This window comes from Solenopsis invicta, chromosome 16 (genome assembly GCF_016802725.1).
Source record: "Solenopsis invicta isolate M01_SB chromosome 16, UNIL_Sinv_3.0, whole genome shotgun sequence".
Lineage (NCBI taxonomy): Eukaryota > Metazoa > Arthropoda > Insecta > Hymenoptera > Formicidae > Solenopsis > Solenopsis invicta.
Genome location: NC_052679.1, coordinates 16828690 through 16856663, shown reverse-complemented (window position 1 = coordinate 16856663; position 27974 = coordinate 16828690). Strand labels below are relative to the sequence as shown.

At 32.6% G+C, this 27974-nt stretch overlaps 2 protein-coding genes across 13 annotated transcripts in view; both read right to left on the bottom strand.

The window, feature by feature from the left end:
• Window positions 1-82: 82 nt before the first annotated feature.
• LOC105203092 (nicotinamide/nicotinic acid mononucleotide adenylyltransferase 1) lies at window positions 83-13188 on the bottom strand. 5 transcript variants are annotated; one of them, XM_039458519.1, is made up of 6 exons: window positions 12900-13188; window positions 12124-12533; window positions 11779-11880; window positions 11177-11343; window positions 7794-8124; window positions 83-1107 (listed from the first exon to the last, which is right to left on the bottom strand). In XM_039458519.1, the coding sequence occupies exons 1-6, from the start codon at window positions 13171-13173 to the stop codon at window positions 1078-1080; spliced, it is 1314 nt and encodes a 437-aa protein (XP_039314453.1). In that variant the 5' UTR covers window positions 13174-13188; the 3' UTR covers window positions 83-1077. The 5 variants fall into 5 exon arrangements, with proteins under 5 accessions (XP_039314453.1, XP_025989489.2, XP_039314454.1 ...); XM_026133704.2 differs by having other exon boundaries at window positions 7794-8127; window positions 12900-13138; XM_039458520.1 differs by lacking the exon at window positions 7794-8124 and adding an exon at window positions 10672-10673 and having other exon boundaries at window positions 12900-13137.
• Window positions 13189-14738: 1550 nt separating this feature from the next.
• LOC105203041 (max dimerization protein 1) overlaps window positions 14739-27974 on the bottom strand; it is a 50142-nt gene continuing 36906 nt past the window's right edge. For 7 of the 8 annotated variants that reach the window (XM_026133699.2, XM_026133696.2, XM_026133694.2 and 4 more), the window contains one exon: window positions 14739-27635. The gene's annotated coding sequence lies outside the window, so the exon portion shown is untranslated. Of the gene's footprint in view, window positions 27762-27974 lie in introns of all 8 variants that reach the window. The other variant, XM_026133703.2, reaches the window with a different exon arrangement.

Genomic DNA, 27974 nt, shown 5'->3' with positions numbered 1-27974 from the left:
ATTAATTCAAAAGATCTGGGCAAAAGACAAGGAAAATGAAGTTGAATATAGGAAAAAGGAACTAAATAAAAAACACATGCAGTTCGTTAAATATGTTTCTTCGTTGACAACATATTAATTTTACATGTAGAAATATACACAGTGTTTCCTATATACAAACATATACAGCATGCCATACATTTCACTATACCTGGTTTACATCCTTAATAATACATTACTTATTGTAATTATATCATTATATAATTTTATATGATAACATAATCGTGATGCATAATTTTGACAACTATTATCGATATAAATATAATAATTATGATTAAATGCTTACATCACAAATTTGTCATCATAATTGAGCTACACAGTCATAATACACAATTCTGTTATTATTAATTTTACAGCTATTATAGTTATGTCATATTTTTAATTATAATACATAATTGCGGCAACGCATGACGATTAATCTTCAGTTATTTATTATTTATAATTGATTATTAATAATTCTTTCTTTTGTTTAAATCTGTAATCCCTTTTACATTTTCTATCTTTAATTTCTTTTCTTTCTTTATTTTTTACTTTTAAATCTCTTTGAAATTTTGACCATTTTTATTTTGAAAAGTTTGCGTTTGGAAATCTAGGAAGAGATGATTAGTCTAATAGCGATATATTAATTACTATTAAATTTATTAATAGCTTCTCTAATAGCTTGCTTCCAGAAATCTATAAAAAAATATATATAGCCAGTCTATATAATAGAATAATAATTTATTAGTAGTGGAGTAATACTTTAATAAGCTCAATACTTTAAATCTCTTCTATTTTGGAAAGCTGATGTTCACATAGTTATAAAAATAGTTTAATAGCGGAATTAGATATAAGAATGATCGTGATATGGATTCCGCGTATTCTCGTAACTTTCAGCGCTCTCGTCGTTGTTGTTGTTGTTGTTGCTGTTGCTAGCGGCCATGCTAGCGTCCTGATTAAAATCATTAGTAGCTTGATTAGGGTTTATAGCAGAAAGAAGAAGCCGGGGACCACAGGCTCGGATTGGATGAGTAGCAACGAGATAGTCAACTATCTGTCTTATAGTAGGCATGCAGGTTTTGTCGAATCCTGGAAAATAACATGTCACATGCTCAGATCAGAACTGAAAAAATGCCTACCGGCTGCCATCATGTCGTCTTGGGTCTCGAGCTTCAAATTTAAGACATTAATATTCATAAACGATATTCGTAATTTATATCTCAAGAAATTAGGTAAAAAATTCAAGATAAAATTTTATATGATATTTTATATGATATTAACGCACACAAATGCAACGATATTTGACTTTTAAATTATGGGCTAATATTATACAAAATTATTTTTTAATTCTGTACGTATTTTCCAATTCTCATTTTAATAATCGCGCACAACTTGGAAAATGACAAAACATGAGAAAATTAAAGCGTTTCGGAACTGAGAACATTAAACGAAAATTTATGAAACACTTTATATGCACACAACCCAAAAAGACAGATGTACATCTGATTGTTACAACAACACGCACAGACGATCATTCTAAACTTGGATGTAGTAAATGTGTGGGAAAAACGAAGAGAATTAAAGTTACTCGTATATAGCATGCATTCTTAAGTCACGAGCAAAAGGGCTAACACAACGCAGAAATATAGCGGACAGGGAGAAGTCATAAAATCGGAAACTACGAAAAAAAAAGAATGATGAAAAGTTTACGAATCAAAGTAATAGAAGAAAGTTTATCCTTTCTAATCGTTGCCAACAGACACTGCTAATTTTAACACAATCGTGCGCTTTGTTAGAACTTTTTATTGGCGACAGTTTGATTATAATCTTAATATTTCTAGCGGTAATAAAGATAAAAATCTAAAAAAAAAAAAAAAAAAATCGGAAGAACTTATAGTTTCGCTTTTATCAACTCGGTTCCCTAAGAATACCTGATACGCTAATCGAAATGAGATCGGACCCAAAAAGGGATTTGATAGGTCCAAAGAATCAAAGAGATTCATTGTAGACTTCACTTTAGCCTTTACTTGGAAATCTTTCTTCAAAGGTGTTGTTACGGGAATCGAAATCAGGGTCCGAAAGGATTAGAGGTACTCCTTGTCGGTGATTCCACTTTAATATTTAAAGGCATTCTTGGTGTGCTAATTAAACCGGAGATTACTTATCGTTGGACTCGTTGAACGTATTTCTCAAGCAATAAAGATGCGCAACATCACATGCAGTAAAGGGAAACAAAGCTTAAAGGGTTTTTTTTTGTTTTGTTTTGTTTTGACAAAATCACCGAGTACAAATTGGATAAACGTTAGCATTCCAAATGCTTGATGTTAACATAGTTGGGTCTAAAAAACAAAGTTACGAAACATCGTCTAACATGAAAGAGTCTAACATCAAGCGAGCCACGGAAGAAGGGAGCCAATAGCGCTGTAATAACGACGACCTATACGCAATTAAAAAAGTATGCTAAAATATGCTCCCAAACACACGCGAAATATTTCTTCGTTACGGTTTCGTAATGGTACTTAGCATTTGCATGCACAAATAAATAGACATACAGACACGAGTAAAAAGTTATAAAAAAATGCACAGGAGCTTATTAATAATTATAGCGTAATACAAATTCTTTCGCAATCTTCTTTGGCACGTCTCTCGTCACTTTTTTGCATATAAGATGTCCCGAAGAAACGTGAAAATCGATTTAAGAAATATTTGGTTGAGTTTGAAATTCGTTTCTTGGCAAAAACGCTGTCGACGCTGAAATATCTTCGTAACTTTCAGTTATTATCATTAACCATTTAAAACATGTCCATTAAATTATTAAACTATAATTAATAGTATCACGCTCATTAAATACAGCATGGAACTTGGATTTGTGATTACATTCCTACATCTAGAAGAACACCTGGAAGAACATCCGGGAAGAACATCTGGGGGAGTTTACCTGAGAGAAGCAATGTATCCAAAAAATGATAAATTTCCTCACATTTTTCGGGACGCTCTGTATAAATTCAGAGTGAAGCGCTATCCTTAAATCGATGTATCGCTTTGTCACTTACAGCTATAATTGTTCTGTGCAATATTGACTGTGATAATACTAGGATTGTCTTGTTGTATACCATATGCAACTCTTGCGTAAATCATCCAACAATTTCCCGATCGTTCATCGAGAATAACAATTTCTTCCGTTGGTCCTTCCTATCGATACCGAGCTATCGGTTTAAAGTCGTATTTAATAATAATAACACAACTCTATCACAATAATTATGTAATACTGTAACGGCGTAAGTGTTTATGTAAAGCCGAGATGCCGACTTAATAGCAAAATTACGCTTTGCCTATAATTTTTATAGTATTTTAATCTGACATTTATCTTTCCGTTAAATTAATTATTAAATATATATATATTCCTATATTAATTGTTAAATCTTTCTTGTTAATCGTTAATTAACAATATATCAATCAATCAATATCAATGTTTGTTTCGCAGTTTTGTGTAATGTATCACGCAAACGCATATATTCCAAGAGTTATATTTAATCAATTATACAGGATCCTTCATAATTGTACGTTTAAACTTAACTAATTAACAGAATTCATGAAAAAAGTCTTGATAATTTTATGAATTCTATTAACTGTACCCAGTGAGAAATGATAACGGAATCGATGTCGATTCGACATTGATTCAACGTCAAAATTATCAAACAGTTATCGTTTTGACATCAATTCGATAAGTCATTTCTCACTAAGTAATAGCCTGTACAACATGTTTAAATATAACTATGTACTATCTGGTTATAAAAGATTTATCGGCTTTTATCAAAGCAATTATACGTGCGCGAAAATACTTGTCTAAAAACCGATGAAGCTTTCGCAACAATTAAATCCTTCATTTAATATATTTCTAAATTTAATATATTTCTATGCTGAGCGCATGCGCGCGTGGGCGCTCTGTATATATCTTCTAAGCCACTACAGAAAAATTTCGCACGTTTTTCTCGGTTATTTACTTGGTTTACATAATATCCAGAAAAAAATTTCCTCTTTCTATTGCTGTCACATATACATAATCGGCGCGAGACGTCTCTTTTGAGTCGCACATCGTATTCTCCTTTCATATAATTTCAACTGCATAAAATACTTCAATATCCCATTTTTCTTCTTTTGCATAATCGAATCACTTATAAATACCCGGCCAATTCCGATTATAAGGCAGTCTCCTTCTCGCTGATGATCTTAATTCCGTGCTGCGTGAGAATCATCTTCACTTCCTCTTTATCTCGGATGTTTAGTTGCTGGGTTGAGCCTCCAGCTTCATTTTCCTTTCCCAAACTTTGCGTCTGAGAGTTGAGATTGTCGGTGGACTTATTCAGACGGTCCGACTTCTTCGGTCCGGCATCATCGGCCGATCTCGACAGGGATTTCGACCTTCTCGAATCTCTCGATATTCGCAGATTATCAGTAGATCCAATCAGCGTTGCAGCATTCTTCGCAACCTTGCGCATCTTATCGCCCGCCTTCGAGGCTATCTTTGCTAGTTGGAGACTATCCACTGAAGAGTATCGTCTCTTTTCTCGTCCACTTCCGCTGTCCTCCTTTTTTCTAAATAAGGAGCCTTTGCGATTTACCTTTTTGGATCCGCTCGTTAAAATCGCAATCTCGTCTTTGGGTATAAAATACAATTCCCGTGGCTGATCCCTGTTTCTCGAAGAACCGTGATGGAACAGGGACTGTAACTTGGATTTTTCAGAATCCTTGACTTTCTCTTTCTCTTTATCAGAGACCCTGCTTCGATCATCAGCCGATTCCGTACCGCTCTGAAAACCGCAGTTTTCAATTTCAAAGCTGTCGTCGTCATCTCGGTGCGGCTCGATCATTTTGTAAGTATACCTATCCGCCGGTATTGTAGAATCGTGATCAAAACTGCCGTCCACCTCGCCACAAATTGTACAGATCTCGCAGGGAATCTCCTGAATCTTGCCTTCAAGCTCGTTGGCGGACTCCTGAAGACAAATGTCGCACTCGATGGAATCGTCGTCGGCTATTGAGCTGCAGGTCGATCTAAGAGTGTAAAATGTCTCTTGATTCGGGCTGCTCACTTCCTCCTCCGTTCGGAAGGTGATTTCATTCATGTAACAGCAGATCGAGCAGAATTCATCCGGAATGTCGAGTTGCGAGCCGCTACTGTTCGCCTTCGTCGGCGGAACTCCCAAAAACACCTCCTGGATGCGCTTGATCGATTCATAGCTCTTTGATTTCTTCGAGAACGTGTCGTCTTTCTTGGGTTGCTGCGCAGATTTTTCATCGGACACGATCATCGAGTCCAAGCTGCCCTGAAGAGGCACGTTATAACGTCGCACTTTCCTCGTATATACGTCCTTAATCTCTTTGAAGTCGCACTTTGTTTTATTATCAGTGTTTTTTGCCGTTTTTATTGCTTCTTGTCCTTGATTATCTTTCATTTTCACAGCCTTCTGAGTTTGATGAGTCTTCTTCGGACTCTTCATGGAAGACGTTCTCGAAGAACGCTGAGAGAGTTCTTCAGTTCGCGACGCCTCCTCAGCATATCGACTTTGCTTCTTCAATTCGCTCTCGGAATCTCTTTTCATTGAAGATTTTTTCGGAGAATCTAGAAAGACTGCCTCCAATTGAGAAATCACTCGATCGTTGACAGATCGAGCGTAATCTTTCGTATCTTCGCTTCTATAAAAGACTTGACCTTTCTTTTTGGGGCTTTTTGCTCTTGTAGATACTTTTGAAGATTTGTGAGACGACTTTCTGGATCGAGACGTCTCTTGATCACTATGGAAGGATCTATCAGGATCCCTCATTTCGCGCTCACTTTCGTCTGTTTGCACCTCGAGTTTTCTGGAACTCTTCTTTTTCACGGAGGACGATCTCGAAGAATTTTTCTCTGCACGAGAAACCTCTCGGTCCTTAGCACTTTGACCTTCCTCCTCGATATCAACTATTTCTATGTAAGTCCGTTCTTGCTTGACCTTTTCAGAATTCTTCATCTTCATAGAGGAACTTTGAAACGCTTCAGATTGAAGCGCCTGCGGATCGTCAGGTAATCGATACTGCTCCTTGAACTCAACGTCGCGGACTTGACCTTCTCTGATCTTCCTCGGACTCTTGCGAGAGTTTACAATCGATTTTCGATACTTGCCGTCTATCTCGAGACTAGACTCGCAAGGCGTTATCCGTTTTTCTGAGGGATGAGTATCTAATTCTGATCTTTTCTCCGCCCTGTTCTTGTCAACCTCTCGCGACGTTATGAATATTTCTTCCGTACGTTCCCCGCCTTCAAGACAATCCTTATCGTCTGCCACTGAAAATGATTCTTCCACATATTTCAACTGATCTGTTTCTTCGGAAGACTTTGTGCGATTATCGATCTCTTCAGTGAAAAATTCTTCTTTCTGGCTCTTAGGAATCATCGCACCGCTCAATACATGACCATACGATTGAATATCGCTCTTTCTGACGCTACTTTCATAATCATTTGCAGAGTCAGCTAGGTTATTTGTCACGTCTTCTATTTGACCGTCAGCGTATTTCGTCAAATTCAGTCTGGCAGTATATACAGGTTTCTTCTTTTCTTCTTCATCCTCCTCGGAACCATATTGGCTAAAGCGATAATCTTCTTTGTCTACGCTAAAATCGGAAAGAGCGCACTCGTAGCGGCCGTCCAGTGACGTCATTGAAACATTCAACGATGAAGTCGTCTTGGCTTCTAGATATTTAGCTCTATCCGATTCGAAATCGTCTATCTCTTTTTGGGAGTCAATTTCTACATTGTCGTCGAGTTCGACGTACATACAGTCTTTTGCGCTAATTTTAGTTGGCTTCGTATCATTTTTACCTGTCTTATCTATCTGTAAGTTTTCTTTAGATTTACTCTTTTCCTCGTCAAGCTTAATTTTAAGTTCATTCGTAAGTTTCTCTATCATTAACCTACGATCCTCCTTTAACGGCGGTATACCATGACTGGAATGAACAGGCTGAACCTTAACAACATCAGGAAACTCTACCTCTACGTCGACTATTTCTTTGTTGCTAACATCAACTTTTCCGTCTACGACGCTTTTTACCACCGGTCTAGGACTTTTCTCCGATCCAATTTTGCTAGACCGATCCAAACTTGCTTCGTCATCGATCGTTTCTACCATAGACCTACGTGTTTCTTTCAGCGCGTTTTTATCATCTAAACCTAACTCTATATCGATTCTTTTCTTCTCAGAAATGACTTTTCTATCGCGAGCATCGTCTTCTCTTTTCGGCCAGCAACATTCTCCTAATCGAAGTTCGCCGGTCGAACTCGACTCGCTAGGTTGAACATTCATCATTAATTCGCGACCGTCAGTCGAATCTAAACCTACATCAGCAATTTCCATCTTAGATCTCAAATCGAAAGTATCTTTATCCTTTGCTGCACTTTTTATTATTGACTTGGAACATTCTTTTGAGATGAGCTCACCAGAACCCAAATCTACATCAACAATTTCCGCCTTAGATCTCAGATTTGATTCGTCTTTATCCCTCGCAATACCGTCTATCAACCTACGATCCTCATTTGACGCCAATTCGCTAGAACTCGAAGAAATTTTTACTATTATCTCGTGACCATCGTTTGAACCTAAGTCCACATCAATGATTTCCGTCTTGGATCTAAAATCCGAGACCTCTCTCTGTCCAACACTAGCTGTACTATCTATCGATCTACGGCCCTCTTCCGACGAGGGGCCAGGCTGGGACTTGGACTCGTCAAGCGCACCTACCTCGTCTACAATTCGCGCGACGCCGGTCGCACTGGCGATGATCTGTTTCGCTTGACCGGGATACGCGGCTCTAGATACGTGCTTGACGTTGCCGTTGTCGGCGTTGTTGCTGATCGCGCTAACGAAATGCTCGCGAATCTCGTCGAGCCCGCCACCACCGCCCGTAGCATTCTGTAGGTTTTTGCGTAGCACCACCGCGTCCGGCATATCGATAGACGGGCTCGGCGAGCCCATGGTTACATCGCTGGGCGATGGCGTTAACAATGCGGTTAGGTATCGGGGATCTATGTGCAGGTAATTGTTCGCATTCGGCGACGGCAATTCCAACTTACTTCTGTGTCCAATCGGCAGCGGCAGCGTGAAAAACACATGACGATTCTTTTATAGAATATCACTTTCGCTCATTACGTCTCACATTCTCGTCAACATGATTTAGTCGCGTGGGCTCGTTCCATTCGCAATTAAAAATTATTAGGTGACTGCATAGAAAATATCTGGTTTTCAATTTCCGCGGAAATAAAATATATATGTATATATGCGACTGAAAAATTCGGTGGTATTTAACTGAGAGAACCTTTTTAGCATCCAGTTCTATATGCAAGGGTTTAAACGACGCTAATTATTATATATGTGAGTTTCAATTTAATTTCGACTCTAGTTTCACTTATATATTTGCAATTTTACTCAGCATCCTTTATACGATAAAGATACATCGGAATAAATGACTGCAATGATCCCACGCGACTACAAAAGAGAATAATAATGACAAAGGTGTCACCAAAATTCAATTCACTGACGATATTATTTATTATTATTGAAAACTTACTCTGAAATTAATCGAGCAATTTTATTAACTCTCGTATTTATTGTTAATAATGAGATATCAAATTAAATAGTACTTAGATAATTACAATCACAATAATTGTATTATCATTGTCCATGTCAGTGAATAAAATTATTTGAAGTGCAAGTAAATCTTAAATCTAATTGTGATATTTTGTAAACTCTCAGCAAACTTCAAATTTCTTTTTTTTTTTAAATACTTTATTAATATCTTTATAATATTAACAATTTATATTAACAATTTATATATAAGTTTTATTTTTTTAATGCTATTAGAAATTTTTTGTATTTGCTGAGAATTAAATCTATTTTTCTAATGCTTAAAATATACAAAGAATAATCCTGTGTATATGTTAAGTATTATTTAACAATACTTAAAAAAAGTGTTAAGAAAACAATAAATAAAATACAATAGTTAAAATAGTCTGTAACATTTATTACACATCAATTCAAATAAAAAGGTGATATATCTTATCAAATGCACATTTATATGTTCTTAAATTAATTATAATTTACAGAAGATAATTCTTTATAAAATATTGTACATTTAAAATAATTAAATAGTGAATAAAAACAGTACAATAAATAGAACGTAATTCCTTTAATTGACAAAGACATATAATGACTTGGGTATTTTCCGGACATTAAAATTTTGAAGATGCGTATGCAGTTTAAACAAAGATATAAAAAAAACTTGTATTTTTTTAAGTACTCAATCGTACATTACAATGTACGATTAAATGCCTATAAAAAATATGTATCTTTTTTTATATTGATTTTGTATATGTCTAGAGCTCATAAAAATTGAAGGAAGATATTTTGATATACGTCTATATAAATATTATCAACGGAAGACAGTCAGGAAGACTAGAGTAAAGAATATCATACATTGTAAAAATTCCGTCGAAATATTACACGTAGCAATGATCGCAATGCATTTTTTTTTAAGTATCCCATTTTTCTACATACAATATTCACGAAATATATGTATATATTTATATGTATATATAATACTATATAAGAAGGTAAAAATGTTTTTATAGATGTACGATCAATAATTAATCAGGAATATCAAATAAAAACATGCGTTTACATCAATAATCAATTGATAGATTGGAAATAAGTTTTTCAACAGTTCGATTCGGTATTCACTGAAAATTATATGTACTTTGGAATATTGTTTTATCATGATTTTATATATTTTTTTTCCATATTCTTACAAACTTAATTATTTTATTATATATCTCATTAAATTTGTATTTTCTCTCATTTCGCGTCTGCAATTCCAGTTTTTCATTATATTCAACGAAATCATTCATAATAAATAAGTTATTATTATAAAAATAAAGTATATTATCTCCTGTATAAATTCTATAAAATTGATACGATATCTACAAAAAGTCTATTTTTCATTAAAATATCACAAAAACGTTAAAATCAATTTTTTAAATTTCTTCCATTCAAAATATTATCTGATTGCAACTATATTGAATTATGGTACAAAAACAAGATCTTTTTTACGATCTCTATTGAATTAGTTTAGTTTTCCCTCTCAGACTTGTTTAATAATTAATTCACAATATATAAAATATTTATTATATATATATATATATATATATATATATATATGTTTTTTTTGTACATTTATAATATATAAAAATTTAAAACAATTTTTTTTTGCACATATAATCCAATATAGTAGCAATCGCGGGCGAGTACTCGCACTGTGTTACTCGGGCAATCAAGCAACGATAAATTTTATTATGAACAATTTGCAAGATGATTCTATCGTTTCTCATTATGCGCATGATTGAATTTCTGTATTGCTTATTCTCAACTCCTTATTGCTTATCAGTTCTCTCTTGCGTCGTTCTCATAATATATTTGATATACATGATTATGTATAGTGCATAAAAAAAGCAAAATTCTTAAACATGAGGTAATCGGAAAGCGACGCAAGAAGAGAAGTAACATACAACAGCGAAATAAGTAAAGCAACTAAAAAATATACACGACTGATTGCACGTTACTTGACTTCTCGATTTTCTATTTGTCTGATTCAGTAACGATTGCCGCAATTTCTCGCATGGAATTTACAAATTTTAAACTTAAATCTACATGATTCCAGACACATCTTAAGCTGCGTTCGGAAACATGTTTCAAATGTCCCCATTTATCATTTTATCCTTATTCTTTATCAAATATTAAACAAGAATAAAATAATACATGGGGACACTCGGATAATATTTCCCAACGCAGCCTTAGTTGCCTTGGTCAATCCTCTGCTGCTCAACATAGCTTCAAAATTGTATATTGTTTTTTATTTTTTTTTTTATCTTGCATGTCAATTAAGCATTTCATCTCGAAACTTTGTACCTTACTCAGTATAGTGCAGATTTTTGATTTATATTATTTACAAATTAAACGCCTTTTAAATTCACAAATTTAAGCAACAGAGGATTAATGAGCTAGCAGACTAAACGACACAAAAAGCTCACGATTATCGTCATAAAGAATGCGTCAGAATATTCGAAACTCACATTGTCGTGTCTGGCATTCTCGCGTCGTAGATCTCGTGCTTGTAGATGTAATCGATGACGGAGTCCTGCAGCAAGTATCGAACGCTCTCGCCGCGCTTCAGAGCCCTTCTGATTCTCGTCGAGCTAACTTCGTTCGGGATCCATTCAGTCACAATACAGATATTATTCTGGAAATGAGAGAAAAGGAAAACCAAATTTTGTAATTGCGTCCAAAAATTGTAGCTACACCATTAATGATAAACAATTAGTGTTTTTTCGACGGCTTAAAGAATCATCAATTGTCTAGTAAAATTAAATTCACTAGTAAAATTAAAATTAAATCCGATAAAAATTAATTAAATCAATCAATTTATATTGGATTAAAATTTAAAATATAAATTATTTAATATTTTCATGTTTTTATATCTTTGAATGTGAAATGCAAACACAATATAAAGCCCACATGCTTGCACTGCAAACGTGCATAAGTTGCCTCGTGCATAAGTATTTAACAAAAATGATTTTTCAATGCAGTAAGAGAACATTTAATAAGCACATATTGCTTAACTTAAATAAATATAATTCAATAAGATAAAGAAATTCAGTAGAATTTTATTACTCACCATGTGCCTGGAGAGGATATCCGAATCATAAATGAACCTATTAGGATTGGAACCTTCCCTGGTGATGACTACAAGTCCATGCTCGCCAACAATTGCATCAATCTGTGACATATAAAATCAATTATCTTTTATTTTGCCATTTTTTCATTTTGTAATCATATATTATCATCATAGTTTCTAATTATAAAACACAAGATCTCATTTCAAAAGTTGAATAAAAAAAAAAGCAAAAATCATTCAAAGTCTGACTAGAGGATAACGTCTCATAAAAATATATATTCTATTAAAAAACATTCCTATTTTAAAAATCTTAAGTTTGTAATGCGTTTTGCATATGTAACTCACATCGTCCTCCAGCCAAAGTCCACGAACGCCAAAGCTCTCCAGAAGGTCAGCGCCACATAGTAGTTTAATCTGTATCGGTGTATTGTCCACACTGTTTTTCACATTCTCAGGAATCCATTCAGTATCTTCTATCTGCAGATGATGCTTGATGTCATTGGAATCAGACAGCATGGAGTTGAGCAGATTTTGATGGTGCTGCAAACTCATGCGGGTCTTGGTCCAACAATTCTGTCTGGTTTCCCATGTACTCAGCTTGATCCAGTCGCTGTTCTGCAACGCCAGTCGCAGCATGGCACATCTGTGAGTAGCACTGGCCAGTTCCTTTTTGTCGTACATGTCGTGAACCGGAGAAATCACTCCGCCGACGACGACATGGGTTCCCAATCGATGCAAATGGTCTCGAGCAATTTCTGCAGAATTATTCATCCAAAATTAATAATTGCTGATCACTATTCAAGATTTACTAAATTATACATGTTCAGGAGAGTTATAAAAAATTCATTGACTTAGATACATCATATTGATTATATGTTAACGATTGGACGACATACTATGAAGCATTGAAGCACAGAGGAGTGAGGAAATGAGAGAAAATATACAAGGTGCAGTTGAGCAGAAACGGATCCCCTATCGTGCAAACGTGATAAACAAGTTGCACGCATGGCAGCGATGTGACATCATGCGTGACAACGATACGTGACGCAGCAATATGTGCCGCTCCGCAAGATCGGCACTACTTGGGCGAAGGGGTGGCGACAAATCGATTATGTACGTACCAAACATCCGCAGGTGCATATTTGTCGGTGGGTTATAGCTGCCGCATGACATCAAAATTACACGCGTAGGCGCCATTTTGCGCGCTCGCCACTCGTCGCCGCATCCACGGCCGACCGCACCTCCGTCACCGTCAAATCGACCCGAGGTGCTGCCGCTGAATAACGATAACGACAACGACGACGACGACGACGCGCGTGTCGCGAGGTTGCGTAACCTACTGACCGCGTTTAGGAACGAATCGCGCGCCGATCGCCGCCATGTTATCTCGAGCATCACCGACCAATGGAAACTTCCCTCGGTCGCGCCACCTGGCGTGAATCAGCTAGCGCGTTGCATTATGCGGAATTCACACCGCGCACGGCATTTAATGTCCAATAGGAGGACTCGATTCCTAGGGACAAAAATGTAAGCCGCTAGAGATCCTAGAAAACGTTGCTCTATTGGATACCGAAATGCGTTTACTTACGGGTGGAAAAAGTCGTAACGTTTCATTTCGACTACTTTCGGAACGCAGATATCTAATTTGTTTTCCGGTACTCGATCGGGAGATGATCCAATTGGCGTCAATACCTCCTACCCCCACCACGAGAGCTTCTTTGTCAAATGAAACGTATCTGGATAATGCGCAATATGACTATTACCCCGAATTTAACGCTACAGCTGACGTAATTGATATATATTTGAGATATATTAAAATTAAATATTAATTTGGAATGTAATATGCTTTTCTAGTACCCTAAATAATATATTTACATTAATTTTTCAGATTAATATTAGAAAAAACGATCCAGAATTGTAATTTCATCTCTAAATTCTCTTTAAAAGATATATATAACAATACAAAATAAGATCAAAAGTAGGTATAAATTGCATTTTAACACAAAATTATTTATTGACATTTTAAAATGTCATTTGGTTTTTATAAACATTGCAGTTTACAGGTTAAATGAATTTATTTCACAATGGAACATTGTCGACTTCTCTTTTAATTTACTTGCTTCTACGAATGATCAACACGTTAAAGAATTGATATTAATCTTACCTGGTATTTAAAGTCATTCCTGTCTTGAATGATTAGCATTGTGAACTTCATCAATTCCTTCGTCATCTACTGATGTTTCGAGACAGGTGATATGGTTTTGTTTTAAATAATTCACATTTTTTTTTAATGTGTAAAAACAAGTCTTTTTATTTTTTAATGTATCGATTGATCAATCATGTTATGCGCGATTGCAGTTTTTACGGATCCACAAAGTTGCACGATTAAAATAATTTAAAAACTCGCCTGCACGTCTTGCAAAAAAGCTTTCGCATTCGTTTAACTTTTTAGTTCACTACCTTTAATATTATATTGTGATTTCATAATTATTTGATGTATGAATCTATCCGTATTTCATTTTTTATTTACTTTTTACTTTGCCAAGTGCATATCCCATTCTCTATACTGATTCCCGTAATATATGATTAATGATTGCACTGGAACGAAATAAAGGAACCTTCAATAACGTAATGTAATGCAATATCAATCTCATAATTTTTTAAAAAATTATTGAAACTTAATCGTAACAACTGAAATATGCTTCTACACAGAAATCACATCACTCGAATATTTCCGATCGAAATAGTGTAATTTTGTAAAAAAAAAAAAAAAAAAAAAAAAAATGGTTAATACATTCTAAACTGATATTCCTATAAAAGTTTCATAAAACTTGAACTTTTTCCGCTTGTATTTCATACGATTAACAATTAACCTTTTTCGATCTTTTTTGTATGTGACATCCGAATCTTTTTCTTATCCTACAGTGATGATAAGAGGGGTTGATTCAATAATACACAAATTTAACTTTATTCTCACATTTTTTTGTCATTTTTTTCCGCTGAATCATCGAGAAAATGATCTTGAGAGAACAGAAACCTCTGCGATACGAATAGCAATTACAGGTAAATATGTACAATAATATATAAGTGATGGTTGCCCTTCCTTTTCTTCTTCTTCAACAGTCGTCTCACTTCGCTCAACGACAATCAACCAATCAGTATTTTAACCGTAATAAATCGCGCAAGATTCAATCTAATCCTTCCCATACATCCATCCCTAAGCATAATTACTATCGATCATCGAATATCGCGACAGTATCGACGAATTGACAGAAATGCTTTTCTAATTCAAACCATCAGCTTTCACAAATCACCAACCGGACTCTTCTCATTTCGGAATCATCGCGCAAAACTCGCATAATCAATTTTAATCGCGATGCAAGATGTTCAAGCATTCGTCTAAGTCTATAAGAGAACATCTCTTGTTCTCTTTCCTCTCTTTTCAAAGATTTCATTTTTTTTTCTTTTGTCTTTTAAATTTTTGTGATCTTAAACTAGTGAGAATGCAAACATTTTGCATCGCTCTCAATATTCGTCTCATCTTTAACTTATTGCGACCATTGTGTTGCACTTGATGATTTTACTTCGCTTCCCTTCAGCCGTTTTTTTTTTCGTAAAATTCAAAATGTCTTTCTTTCTCTCTCTCTTTTTTTTCTCTGTCGCAGGTCTTAGATATATCTCATTACCGTACATTCACACACTCACATTCGTTTAAATAGTACTTTATAACGTTATATTCATCTCTGTTTCTTTCAAATCTCTCTCTTAGTATCTCTTTACGCCTCTCCCACTTTCATTCTTTCATTCACTCTTCCAATCGACTTCGATTGTTCGCAATTTATGTAAGGTGAAATGGGCCATGTGCATCTCTCTCGAATATTCAGAATTTTGCTTTCTTATACTTATAATAAGATTAAGATCAATTAAGTTACTTGAATTTGTGTGATTAAAGTAAACTATTATAAAATGATACAGGTATCTGTACGAGTTGTTCAAAATGCTCCATTGACCTTCATTACGGAATATTATACATTTAAGTACGGAATTGTTACCTTCAATATCATCATTTTGCAATGATCTTCTATCCAGCCATTTTTATTTCATTTTCTCGATAAAAACAATTTTATTTTTCTATTATTATCAAACGCAATTGTGAGACCATTTTTTTTATGATTCGAAAAAATTAGAAAATTCTTCGATCGACTACTAATCATCGATCTTCCTGTCATAAAAAATAAAAAAATACTTTTTTAATTCGGCATCGATTGCACAATTATCCCACTTCACCTTACTTCGAACAACTGGTGGACACACTTTGAGATGCAAACTTTAGATTTTTAGACAAGCACTCGACAAGTATCACTGGACGACATGACACTGTTAAACTGTCATTAATCCGAGCTAAGGAAAATAACCGACGAGTATATAGTTAGCCCAAACCACAGTTACTTCAGTTACTTCACTTCCTACTTATTACAATTCGTCTCCTCTTTTTATTTTTTATTTTTGTTTTTTAACTTTTGCTTGGTTGCTAGCTTGTTTATTAAAGTGATTTCGTCGTCGATTTATTTACTTCTCTGTTTTGGATCGTGTATATTAACAATATGCCCGCCGATTTTTGCGTATAACTATGAAGGTCCTGGATCTCCAAGTCCTGAGATATCTCCGTCTTTTTTATACTCTAAATCCATGGCTATCCTATAATCATGATTCTTTTGAACTACTCCTTGGAGTACCGCGACACTCTTTCTACTCGAAATCCAATACTTTTGGATTCTTGAGAAGCCTTGAAGCTTTAAGAATTTCCTTATAAGCTACCCATGGATCTCCGAGTTTCTTTAAATCTCTGACAACACTTCTATCATCCTATTCTATAGTCGCGGTTTTTGAGTTCTTGAAGGTTCCAAAGAGGAATCGAAATCGAAGCCTCTGGAGGTTTCTTTCGAATTACCTGGAACGTTAAGTTTCTCAATTACCGAGTCATGAAATCTTTAGGTCCAAGATTCTCAATTTTTCATACGATCGTAAAGAATGGATTTCTTAATCCTTGATTAAAAAGAGAATCCTGGATCCTGGATGAAATAGTAAACTTTGCGAGGAAGTAATCATTAGTCTCTACACGAAGATGATAAAGCTCTCGTATCTTCGTTCTTTAAATATCTTCTGCCTCGCTGGAGATCCTTGGATTCTTCATCAAAGTCTGAAAACCTTTGAATTCCGAGAAGTTGCTACGCAAAAATTGACGAGACTTTGCAACATCGAGTCTCTCGCTCTAGCGAGGACACATTTCGCCATCATTATTATCTGCTCTTCTTTTCGTTTATCACCCTCCTTTATTATCAACGCCTTCTTACTCTATTACTCCCTCTCCTCCTACGTCTTACTTCTTTATCGCGCCTATTTGCTCGAAGATCATCCTCCCGTCATCTCGTATTGTATATTATAATATTGTATATAGAGAGAATGAGAGATTGAGTGAGGACCCTCATCTTCACGCGTAAGACTCACGTGGCTCAACAACGACCGAGAAAAGGACCGCACTTTTCGTCTGAAGGAGTCTCGCCACGCAAAATGCCTTCGCGTTCCTCATCCCACTCTCTCGTCCTCTTCCTTTCACACTTTTCCTTTCCCTATTTTCACTGTCTTCACGCCTTACTCTCTTTAAGTAACTTCTAACTTACTTTGTATTCGTTACCATTTTTTTTTTGTTTTTTTTTATAAAGACATCGCTTCAACATACAGAGCACAACTATTGCGCCCAAAAATGTTGATACACCGATAGCTCTCTTTAATTCTCTCTAACTTATACATAATTTTTTAGTCCATCTTTTACGAGTACATCGCTTTCAGATGTACAGGGTATTACATGTATAAACACTCAATTATATAAGTATTATATGACCATCGCTCGAAAAAGTTGAGACACCAATAGCCTATCGTTATAAGTGACTGAAAATGAGCTTTTCGGATACTCAACTTTAAAGGTGCTAATAAATGATGAAACTTTGCGGAGTTTCTACTGTTGATAGCTCTTTCTTTGAAGGGTGTCCAAAAACGGGGGAACACCTTTTAGAGGAGGACGATCTTCGAGATACGACTGGCCGATCTCGGCCTACAGGACTTATAAAAAAAGATCTGCCGTCACACTCTCTTCTTCAGTGTGTACCCTCCGTCTTTCTTTAATCATTTAAACGAGTAAAGCGACAAAACGTCGAACGATGAAAAAGGTGTCCCCAAGTGACACTCCAAAAGGATCTTCTAATCAAAATTAAATTCAAATGAAATTCCCACAATCTCGAAGCAAAATTGGAATTTAATACGAGATCTCATTAATCGAGATTAAATTCGAATTTAATTCGTACGTTATCGGAATTAAATCCATATTCAACTCGAGACCGCGTTAATCGGGATTAAATCCTAATTAAACTGTCGAGTTAAAATTAAATTAATAAAATCTTACTCGATTAATCGAAAATTAAATTTAAATCTAATTCACTTCCCGCTAAAAATTGCATCAACTAAGTTTTATCTACGTCCTTTAAATCCTTATTACGAGTACTGTAGTAGTAGTATAGTAGTAGTTGTAGTAATAGCAGCGATAGTAGTAATAGTTATAGTAGTAGTAGTAATAATAGTAGTATTAATAGTAGTGTCTCCTTTTTTTATTCCTTTTTCTGCTTAAGCATCTTTTTTTTTAATCCTTTAGGTTTTCTGATTTCTGATAATCTAACAGACATCTAAAAATAACACCCATTTTTTGTTTTTTCATTACTATTTGTATTTTTATTCTCGGTCTCTCTTCTCTGTTTTCTTCAATCTCAAGCAAGCGTTACTTAAGGGACTCCTTTATAAATTTTATCCTGCGCCCGAAGACCTCCTCGATATTAACGTCATTACTAAAAGAAAAAAATAAAATTTCCCCAGAAAGATTCAACAATCATCAGAAATAGCAGGTAACATACAATACGAATGTTCCACTATTGACTGATATTGATAATAATTAGTATTGTATTGATTAATGATCAGTAATCGGCTATAATATTAATTAATATTAAATCCGAATTTAACAATATATTACAACATCGGAGTCGATTATTAATTAACTATTAATCACATACGTACACATGCAACATCATTAGTTAATAATATTGCAAAATAGTACCGGTATTAATTAATATTGATTAATAGACAATTTCGATATTATAAAATAATGTTTACTGCAGTTTTGATAATAGATTTTAATATTAATTAATATAATTAAACATTGTTATTGTCGATTAAACCGGTCGAATTATTTCTTTATCTGTCAATTACTATTTCCATTACAATTTTTAATTTTTACTAATAATAATAAGCTTTGATGATACATTTTAATATTAATGAATATAAATAAACGTTGTTATTGTCAGTCGAATTACTTCTTTATCTGTCACTTATATTGTTTGTATTTTATTGTTTGTATTCGTGATTTTCACGAATTTAATTTCTTGAGTAAACCAGCGCAACCATCGAATTATACAATTAAATTTTAACCTAGTCATCAATTAATGCAAAGTTTTTAGTGATTAACCCTCAACTGACACACTATATTGGATTCGATATTTTGCCACACACGGGTGTACGTCACCCGATCATTTTCAATTGCGTATATCTCTATCAAGATAGTGTGTTAGCTGAGGGTTAATATAAATTTAATATTCGAACATATTGTATCAATAATAATATACGTAATTTTTTCATCATATAAATACGGTTTTAACCTAATGACTTAAATTAACGCATTTTCGTCGTTCGTTTTGTCAACTTCAATACCGTGTCAAGTTTTATTGCCTAGTGATCTTTCTTCGACCGTTCATGCGCTCATCCAATTTTTTCCTCTCTCTTTCCTTCTTTCCGTTTTTCCACATTTTCTTTTCCTCCTTTCTCTCTTACGCCTGTCACTCTTCCGCTTTCCTCTTTTTTTCCTTTCACTTTTAGTATTGGTGAATTTTTTCAACGGAAGAGAAAGACAGATGGAAGAAAGAAAAGTGAACCTTTCTCGTAACGAATATATATACCTCTATATATATTTCCCTTTCCTAAGTAATTTATTCACTTTTCTTTCTTTCTCTCTTTCTTCCCTTTTTCCTTCTTTCTCTTTTTTCATCCTTCCTTCTCTTTTTTCTTTCTACGTTCTCTCTTTTCCTTTTTTCTCTTTTACGCACCTTTCCTTCATACTCATAATATAGAAGACTTCATGTATGTGTCTAATTAAATATATGATTTAAATATGATTGAAAAGTAAGTTTAAATAAATGAGATTGTAGATCAGCAAATAATCACAATAGGGGAATATTTTTTGTTTTAATAATAAATATACGATTTAAGAAAAGGTGAATTTAGTATATCAAAATCAAGTTCTTAATTTTTCTGGTTACGAGTTGGTTTCAAAATGTTTCAATATTCTATTACCATATCTATTTTCGCTTATTTTTAATCAGGATTATAATTTATGGTACACCCGCTTGCGTTGATAATTTGAAGAAGTATTATTATTAGACTAATATGTATCTTCCTTGTAATTTTTAATAAAATATATATACAGAGTATCCATCCTATGCGCGGAAAGAAATAACTAGAACAGTTTATCTTCAGAAATGATAATAGACGTGAAAATAAGTATAACGAAAATAATTATCTTGAATTACGTGAAGCTAAACTATGCAATTGTGTCAAAACATCTAGTATAAAAAGGCGGTACTGTGAAGAAACGAAGCAACAAAAAGAAACTCGACTCTGCTTTAGAAACTTTTGTTGTTAATTTTAAAACCTTGCAAAAAATTTATTTTTCGAAACTGACGTTAACATTTATTCAGTTGATGCAAAGAAACATTTTCCTCTTACGTTTTGTTTAGCAGTACCGATTCTTTTTTTTTTTAACAGCGATAAAAACTTTTTATGGAAACTGTGTCGAAACTAATCATGATGATAGCTTCTATTTATAAAAAATTATTATAACCTGCGTAATTTTATTTTTATCTTTTGATAAGTATGATGACTCTAATCTAATTCCCCTTTTTGCATCAACTTCATATATCTATATATATGATCCTAAGATGATTCTGTGTTTTTTAAAAATTAAAAACGTTGAGTCTATTTATTTCTATAACATTTTTTATTTTTAGATTAGCTTATTAATCAATCGTCCTAAAATAAATAGTCACGAATTGTTACGATTACAATTGTTATCATTCTAGGAAACAGATTCTTTTGTTATTTTCAGTTACTTCATATAATATCAGACAATCTGTTGCCAAATTCAAAGAATGTTATGTAATTTAACGCGATTCAATTTACGATTATATTTCTTTTACAATTTCATATCGTGAAAAAGTTACTCATAAATGTATGTACTTCTATTTTCGGTGGACAATACTTATATTTTCTTCTCATTTAAGAGTTTTCTCACAAAATCATATAATTTATAATAAATACAATTTGATTCTTTTAACCCAAAAGGCCATCATTAATGTAAAAGTTTCAGTATAAAGTTATGATTGTTTTTATTATGGTATAAATTCTGGATTAATACCAGAATCATCTAAACAGGCTAAGTTATGTTTGAAAATTATAAAATATATTTAAAAAGCAATTATAGATATTGAAAACTTATTAAATTCATAAAACAAAAGATTTCACTAATTGATGAATAAATTACTCAATGTTAATAGTGTAATAATAAAATTAATTTAAGAAATTTTAAGAAATTAATAATTTAAGGTTCAAAAAATTAAAAAAAAATTATTGTAAAATCCTTTTAATTTCAATAAAATTTTTATTCCATTGGCCATTAAAAAGGTTAAAAAAAAGCGATTCATATATTGTGCATTTCAGAAATGGAAGATTCTTTAAAAAATTCCGTAGTTATAATTAATTGATAAAGTTTGCTCATTTAGATCTCTACGCAGAGGTCTCGCTTACTTTTGTGCTTACTTGTTTATTATTTCTTTTCAATTTTTTTTTTGTTTTCTTGTAGTTCTTTGTAGTTGTTAGATTTTATTGGTTCTTAGTGGTTCCCTCGTTTGTCCTGCGCGCGTTTTTACCATTTTATTCAAAGACTTAATGTTGTTCTGGCGTACGAAGATCAACGGTGTCAGTTCTATTTTGAGTTATTTTCGTGTATTTAATTGATAATCAGTGATAAGATAAACGACAGCCAACGCTATTTATTTTTTAGCAAAGTAACATATACAAATAATTAATAAAGATAATTAATTATCTTATGTTGATTAATATTACTACATACAAATTTTCATTATTCAGAAGTTAAACCTAATAATAAAAAATTGAATTAAAAAAAAAATTTTTTCAAATCTTATAAAAGTAGATACTGCATAAAGAATTTTGACATAAAAATATGTGTTTGCACTCTGAAGAAAATAGAAATTAAAATTGTAAACTTACCGAAAGATAGCCCCAGGATCATACACGATCAAAGCCTGCCATTTGTAATTGTGATGTATTCACCGCGATAGATTTATGCAACAACCAATATGATTGCAATATAGCTATATGCGATTGTTGATACAACAATCAATATTCGATTCATTATTAAAAATCGCGGTGTGCCTCGCTGAAAATATTTCACTCGGCTTGGTCGCTTTTACGGCAGGATTTGACCTTGTAAATCTTGATCCTCACAATTTTATTACCTGACATCTATCTTTCTTTCGTTGGCTGCTGTTTCATTTTCTTTTTTTTTTGTCAAGGTGTATTTGTGTATTTCTCTCTTATGTCCTTCGTCTATAATCCAACTATTATCCCCAGTTAACCCTTTAACTTATATTCAGCTTGAAAATCAAACATCTACGCATTATCTTGTTTGGAATCTTTGGAAATATTTTAAGTGTTTCCATAATATTCGATTAAATCAATTTTAGTTGTTAATACTTAATGAAGTTTTAATATTCGATTTAATGCTTAATATTTATGTTCAATTTCATCAAAATTTCAAAAATTTACAAATTAAAAATCAGAAATTAAAATTATAATTAATGAATTTAAGATGTCAAGAATCTAATATTAATAATATAATAAAAAACTTCCGTAGCTTATATCTTTATTATATCTGAGATTGTTTATCCTTTTATAGATCCCTGAATTCCATAATATCCGATGAAATCGATTTTAAACCTTTGATTCTAAAATAGTGGAATCTTTATAACTTTAGAATACGTGTGCTCAATTCTCTTTAATTAGTTTATATTATTACATTTTAAGATATTATACATATATAATACGGTGGTTTTTCCATTCTAAATTTTCTGACATTTTAAATTTCACTGCCTTGTATAAGGCAATGAAAGTTTTCTAAATCGTTATGAAATAATTAATGTCATATGTATTGATACCGAGTTGAACCAACATCATTATACATATATAATACTGTGTAGAATAAAGAAAGATAATAAATGAAGAAATAATCATTATATTTAAAATTTTTTTAAATTTAAGTATAATAAAATTTTTAAATTTTGTCCAAATAATTTCATTTTTTTAAATTTCAGATTAAAAAATAGGTTTTAAACTTTCAACACTGCCTCGTTGAAGATTTCATTATATAATACTTTAATAAATATCACTAGAATCTTTATTCTGTCGATCGATTTTACCACGTTAAATTAATATTACTAGTATAATACTGTGTCAATAATATAAAGTGAATAAATGTTTATAGTATAATAAATGTTAAACTAAATATAAAACGAAAAAGAAACGTATAGAAATGTATAAAAAATAATCAAAAAATGAATTAAAGAAGAAAATAATAAAAATAAAATATAAAGAATATATACGCTTTTTGTATATACAAAAATCTAATATCAATCTAATTTCGTATTATAGATTTTTTTACAAAATCACAAAATCGATATCTCAAACAGATCACAATTATGTTACATTTGATAAATGTAAATGTTTACTGTTTGCAAAATTTTAACTTATTTTACGAATTGTAGCAATTTTGATACATTTTATCAATATCAATTATCGCCTAGTCTAAAAATAGTTGAAATAATTAAGTTTACTATTTTTAGCTTTATAAAGAAATCTTTCATTAATAAGTAATGTGATAAAAGAAACACTTCGCCTAAGCTGATCTATCTCCTGCTTTTCAACGACAGACTTTCCGACCTTCCGATTTTGCGTATCCCATATACAAGTAAAAGTTAAAGGGTTAACCGACGGCACGTATTCTGTAACGAATTATTTTTCACAATATGCACATCAAAAACATTCACTTTCAACTTACAATTAACGTCGGTCTTCAGAGAGATCATTCGTTATATTTGGTAATCAGTCTATTCTTTAAACTATCGTCCAATGCCAATTTTACAAAAGGACTTTTTCATTTTTGTCCTTTAAGTCGATAACATCTCCGATTTTCGATACCATTTCAGAAATTGAAACCGCTATAATTTCGTTAAACTCATGTCTCATAATATTTTGTATCTATTATACATTATATTTAGATTGAAATAGTATAACATTCTCAAACATTGATATTATCTTGTTAAAATTGAGAAAAATGTCATAATACTGTTTCACATCAAAATAAAATTATTTTAGTGTCAAATTGCGAACTTGGCGAAATTGTATCGGTTTCAACCTATACTTTAGATTGTTCGCTTCGTAGATCATTCACAAATGATCTAGAAATAGTCCAAGATCGTGAAACAAAAACGCGTCACATAAAAAGATGATAACAGCCCCGAGAATACCCAATGAGGGATTTGTGGAATTTGTACTCTTCGAATGTGTGTGTATGTATTAGAGTGTCCCATATTTCTTTAATTTTTTTTCTTTAGTTATTCTATTGCACATTCGGCAGCCTATAATTTCCTTTACAATAAATTTTTTTTAATCTCTTAGATTTTGAAATTTCTTCTTTGCCTTCATTACCTCGTCATAATTTTTCAACTTTTATTATTTTATTTATTTTGTAATTTTTCCTTAAATTGTCTCCTTTTGGTCATAACATCTTTATTTTCCTTTTTATTTTTCTCTTCATAGTAAATTGATTAAGAAAATCCGTTATGAACAAATTTTTTGGAGAGCAGAAATCGCACAAGATTCCTTATCTATTTCTATATCTATATTTATAAATAAGGGACACTCTATATTTATGTGTATATATATATATATATATTTATATATATTTATAATGAAACATCACTTACGCCGTATTATAATTATCAATTTACTTTTTTTGCTTTTTATACTTTGTTTTTTATACTTTGTTTGCTCGCTTAATTACAGAATAATAATTACTTAACTATATATGTGTACATATGATGTGTTTATCTGTTCTTTTGTGTCTGTGTGAGTTTGCGTTATCTATTAATTAATCGCAATTCATTATTCATCAAGAAATTAGCCGTTTGTCTATCTTTGTCCATCTCCTTCATTCTCTAAACATTGTCCCTTCTCATATTCTTCTACATTACGCGGTGTCGAACTTTATGAAGATTTATATCTTTTTGCAAATATGACGACGGCGCAGGGTTTGTTTACTTGGTTTATTTAACAAGCTTAATTTGTTTGTTTACTGTTTGTATGATTATTTAAATAACATTTGATGGAAGTAATCCGCGATTTAGTATCGGAAATGATTTTGTATGTTATTGAAATAATTTGCATAATCATTTTAAGTAATTCTAATTTTTTTACATAATTTTATACTACAAAAATAATTTCATATTTTATAATCTTAACGTATTACAGTTAATTCCGAATATTGCATATAATCTTTAAGTTTTGAATTAAATAAACAATTTTATGAATAAATTTGTGAAATATTTTTATTATAATTTATTTGATATATATATATGTATATATATTACAAATTACTTTAATAATTTCGTCATTTTAAACTAAGTAGATTGCTCCGGATAAATACTTCCGAATTTGTTGACTAATTTGGTAATAACTCTTTATAAGATAAACTTTTCTTGGTTAAATTTTGATAAAACTATAAATTTGTCTTAGAGAAATTAATTATAAATTTACTTCATAAAATTATTTTAAAATTACATTAAAATATTATAAACTGAATGTAACTGCTATTATAAAAATATATTTTCACTTTTAACTTCTGTTTTATGCTCTGTTCAATCCTTTTAGTAAAAACTGAAATAGAATTTTATTTCAAAAATTATGAAATTAATTAAAAAATAGAAAATTATTAGCCTATTAAAAATTACTTAATTAAAATAAATTTCTAAGAATAAATTTTTAGTTTTATCAATTAATGCAAAGCTAAACCAAATAGGCGTGCATTTTAATGGTTGAGTCTCGAAATGGTCAATCAAAGCCTTCTCTTTTTTTTCAAAAATTTAGGATTAAGACTGCAACGAAACGAAGAATTTAATCATAGCTTTTGCTTAACCATAGCTTTCACTTTTTATTTAGCTTTTTTTGCTTTCTCTCTATCTTACACATACACGCACACGCGCTCATACACGCACACACACACGTACATAACACACACACACACACACACACACACACACACACACACACACACACACACACACACACACACACACACACACACACACACAAACACACACACACAAACATACACATACACGCACGCGCACACACACACTCTTTCTTCCTCCCTCTTGCATATCTACGCTGTCTTAATAAATCTGTTCGCGTTCTTAAAAATATATACAATGCTGCTATGATTTCGTCAATGCTCGATAATTTACAATAATCTTCATTTTTCACATTCTTCCAGCTGTTACCTTCTTGTTACCTTCTTTTCTCTGCTTTCTGCTCACATTTTTCTTATTTTTCCATTTCCATTCCTTTTTTTCATCGAGATCAGTCTTCGAAAAAGTGCCTGGATTTCTTCTTCATCAAAATTTCCTATTTTTTAGTTATTTCTTTTTTTAAATTCTCCTGTTTTATTCCTAATGTGCCTTTTAATCCAGGTTAACTTTTTTCTTTTATTCCATTTCTCTCATCTCTTTTTGTTTATCTTTCTTTGGATGCATCATATACGTCAGATATTACTACAATTTTCAAAAAAATGCTTCAAATCTTTTTAAGTGTGTATGCAGCTTTTGAAAAATGGTAGAATGTTTTCTTATTGATTTCTCCAGCAATCAATATTTCAAATGTTGTTTTTTTTAGAATTGGTGATAAAATCTATACTTTACATCCTTTCTTTTTAATCTGTTTCTTTAAGCTGTTTCTCATTTCTGCGTTTTTATGGGATAAACTTATGGTGAACCGTTCTTTCTGTTTTTAATTCATCTTTTATTTTCTATCTTCTTACGGATTCTTTAATCGGTACTTTTTCTTCGGTTCAATTGTCTCCTCTCTGCAATATTCAACAAAAGTATTGAAGACTTCCTTTTCTTTTATCGTAGGCTAGAACCGAAAGAGTCAAGATGTCAAAGATAACTTCGTTTCTTCAATTTTTTTTTCTTCGCTATTGATGTTCTTCAAGCTATGGCAATCTTGTTCAAATTCCTCTCGTATCCATCAATTCTAATTTTTGTGAAATCTATTCTGTTCTTCGAAGATCTTCGCAAAGTCGAGTGACATCTAAAGGACTCCTTCTTCTTCTTCAACGTTGCTTTGCCGGTCAGGCCATTTTGGAAGGACGAAGTTGCATTGAGTATGAATTTAAATGTGCACTTTATGTGTATATATGTAATGTGTGTATGAGTCGACATCTCGCGCGCCGTCAATTTTCGTACGCCCCGATGGATCTTCTTCCTTTCCTCTATCTCCCCTCCCTTATCCTTCTCTCTTTTCCTTCTTCAACCGCTTCTCCTTTCGCCGCCATCGCACCGCCTCTTTGTCTGCAAATAGCGCAGAGGAAGCAATGTGAGAATTTATTTGCCCAACATCCACCACCCTTGTCCTCCTCCTCCACTCTTGTCATCCACTCCTATCTTCCGCTTTTTATCCCTTTGGTGATTTACCTCCTACACTCGTAACGGATTTCCCGTACTTAGCATACGGTGTTTTATTCATCACAGTGATCAACTACTACTTTCTATTTTGATGTAATTCAACAATCAAGTTTGTAAGCAAAATCTATTTTAATTCCAACATTCGTGACTTGTTTATCTAAATTGACATTATCTTTCTTAAAATAGGATTCCTCTACATTTTTGTTTTAAAGAGCGAACTCGGTT